This window comes from Mus pahari, chromosome 21 (genome assembly GCF_900095145.1).
Source record: "Mus pahari chromosome 21, PAHARI_EIJ_v1.1, whole genome shotgun sequence".
Classification (NCBI taxonomy): Eukaryota; Metazoa; Chordata; class Mammalia; order Rodentia; family Muridae; genus Mus; species Mus pahari.
In genome coordinates, this window is record NC_034610.1 from 32,001,896 (window position 1) to 32,003,352 (window position 1,457).

At 43.8% G+C, this 1,457-nt stretch overlaps 1 protein-coding gene across 2 annotated transcripts in view; it reads left to right on the forward strand.

Moving 5' to 3' along the window:
* Lrp11 (LDL receptor related protein 11) overlaps positions 1-1,457 on the forward strand; it is a 26,241-nt gene that overhangs the window by 13,077 nt on the left and 11,707 nt on the right. For both annotated transcript variants that reach the window (XM_021221393.1, XM_021221395.2), the window contains exon 4: positions 501-626. In XM_021221393.1, coding sequence (XP_021077052.1) covers positions 501-626 — 126 coding nt within the window. The remainder of the gene's footprint in view (positions 1-500; positions 627-1,457) is intronic.

Here is a 1,457-nt window from a genome sequence, read left to right on the forward strand (position 1 = left end):
TTAGTTCTGGGATAGCCAAGGCTACATAAAGAAACCCTATCTCAAAAAAAAAAAAAAAAAAAATCAACCCCCACCCCCCAAAAAAAACCCATCAACCCAAACATTTTGAGTTCTAAAAAAAAAAAAAAAAAAAAGTAAGCAAGACAAAGTAAGTAAGTAATATGGTGTTGCTCCTGAAGCAGGTCATCCATAGTTGGGGTAATGTCAGGTGACCCACCTGAGGATGGGGCTCCATGATAGATGAACAAGTGAATGGATGCCAAATAAGTGTGGGTCAAAGGAACCAGGGCAGCAAAGGACACCCTTCCAGCAGAGAGCTCTGGGGCAGCCCTGAGAGTCCAGTGAGAGGTTACAGAGGGACTCTCTGACCTGTTGTGCCAGTTCTGTCACATCACTGTCCTTGTCACTTTACCCTGCATCATGTCCCCTTCCCCAGTCATCCTGACAGGAGAGGTTAAGTTGCCCTGCATCCCGGTGACCTGAGACTTGTTCACAAACAGGATGCTCCAGTGCTTGCTCGCGCTACCATTTCTTCTGTGACAGTGGCTGCTGCATTGACATCGCCTTGGCTTGTGATGGCGTGAGGCAATGTCCCGATGGGTCTGATGAAGACTTCTGTCAAAACTGTGAGTCCGTTGCATGGTCTTATCAGGCAGGGACCTGGAAGGGGTAGTAGCGTAGGCAGGTCAGTGTCTATAAAATACCACATAACATGCACTTTTTAAAAACCGAAGCAGGGCTGGCAAGATGACTCTGTGAATAAAGGCGTTGCTGAAGCCTAATGTCTAATGATCTGGGTTCAAGCCCCAGAGCCCATGTGGTGGGAAGAGATAATCAGCTCACGCAAGTTGGCCTCTGATCTCCACCATGTAGTGTAATATACTTAAAAAAAAAAAACCCTAACGTACATTAATAATTGCCTTGATAATTGTGTTTGTGTGTGAGAGATACAGTCTTACCGTGTAGCTGACCTCACACTCACAATCCTCTAGCCTTCGCCTTCTGAGTTCTGAGATTGTAGGCATGGGCCTATAGGCACACTTGGCATTGCTTTTATAATTTCTAAGAATTGTTTATGACACACTGGAGTATGGCTAAGTTAGACCTATAAGTCACTTATATAAGGTCGTGTACCTAAAAGTAACATAAAAAAGAAGGGCTATAGTAAGTAACCCAGTCAAGTCTGGTGTAAGGATCATAAGGTATAGGAGCTGAGGATATAGCTCCGCAGTCTGGGACTTGCCTCGAGTGCATGAGGTCCAAGGTTCAGACCCCATTATAACCAAAGTAGAGAGACTGGGAAACAAAACAAAACCCCAAGAGTATAGTGTTGGGTATATAGTGTTGAGTATATAGTGTTGAGTATAGTGTTGGGTATATAGTGTTGAGTATATAGTGTTGAGTATAGTGTTGAGTATATAGTGTTGAGTATAGTGTTGAGTATAGTGTTGAGTATA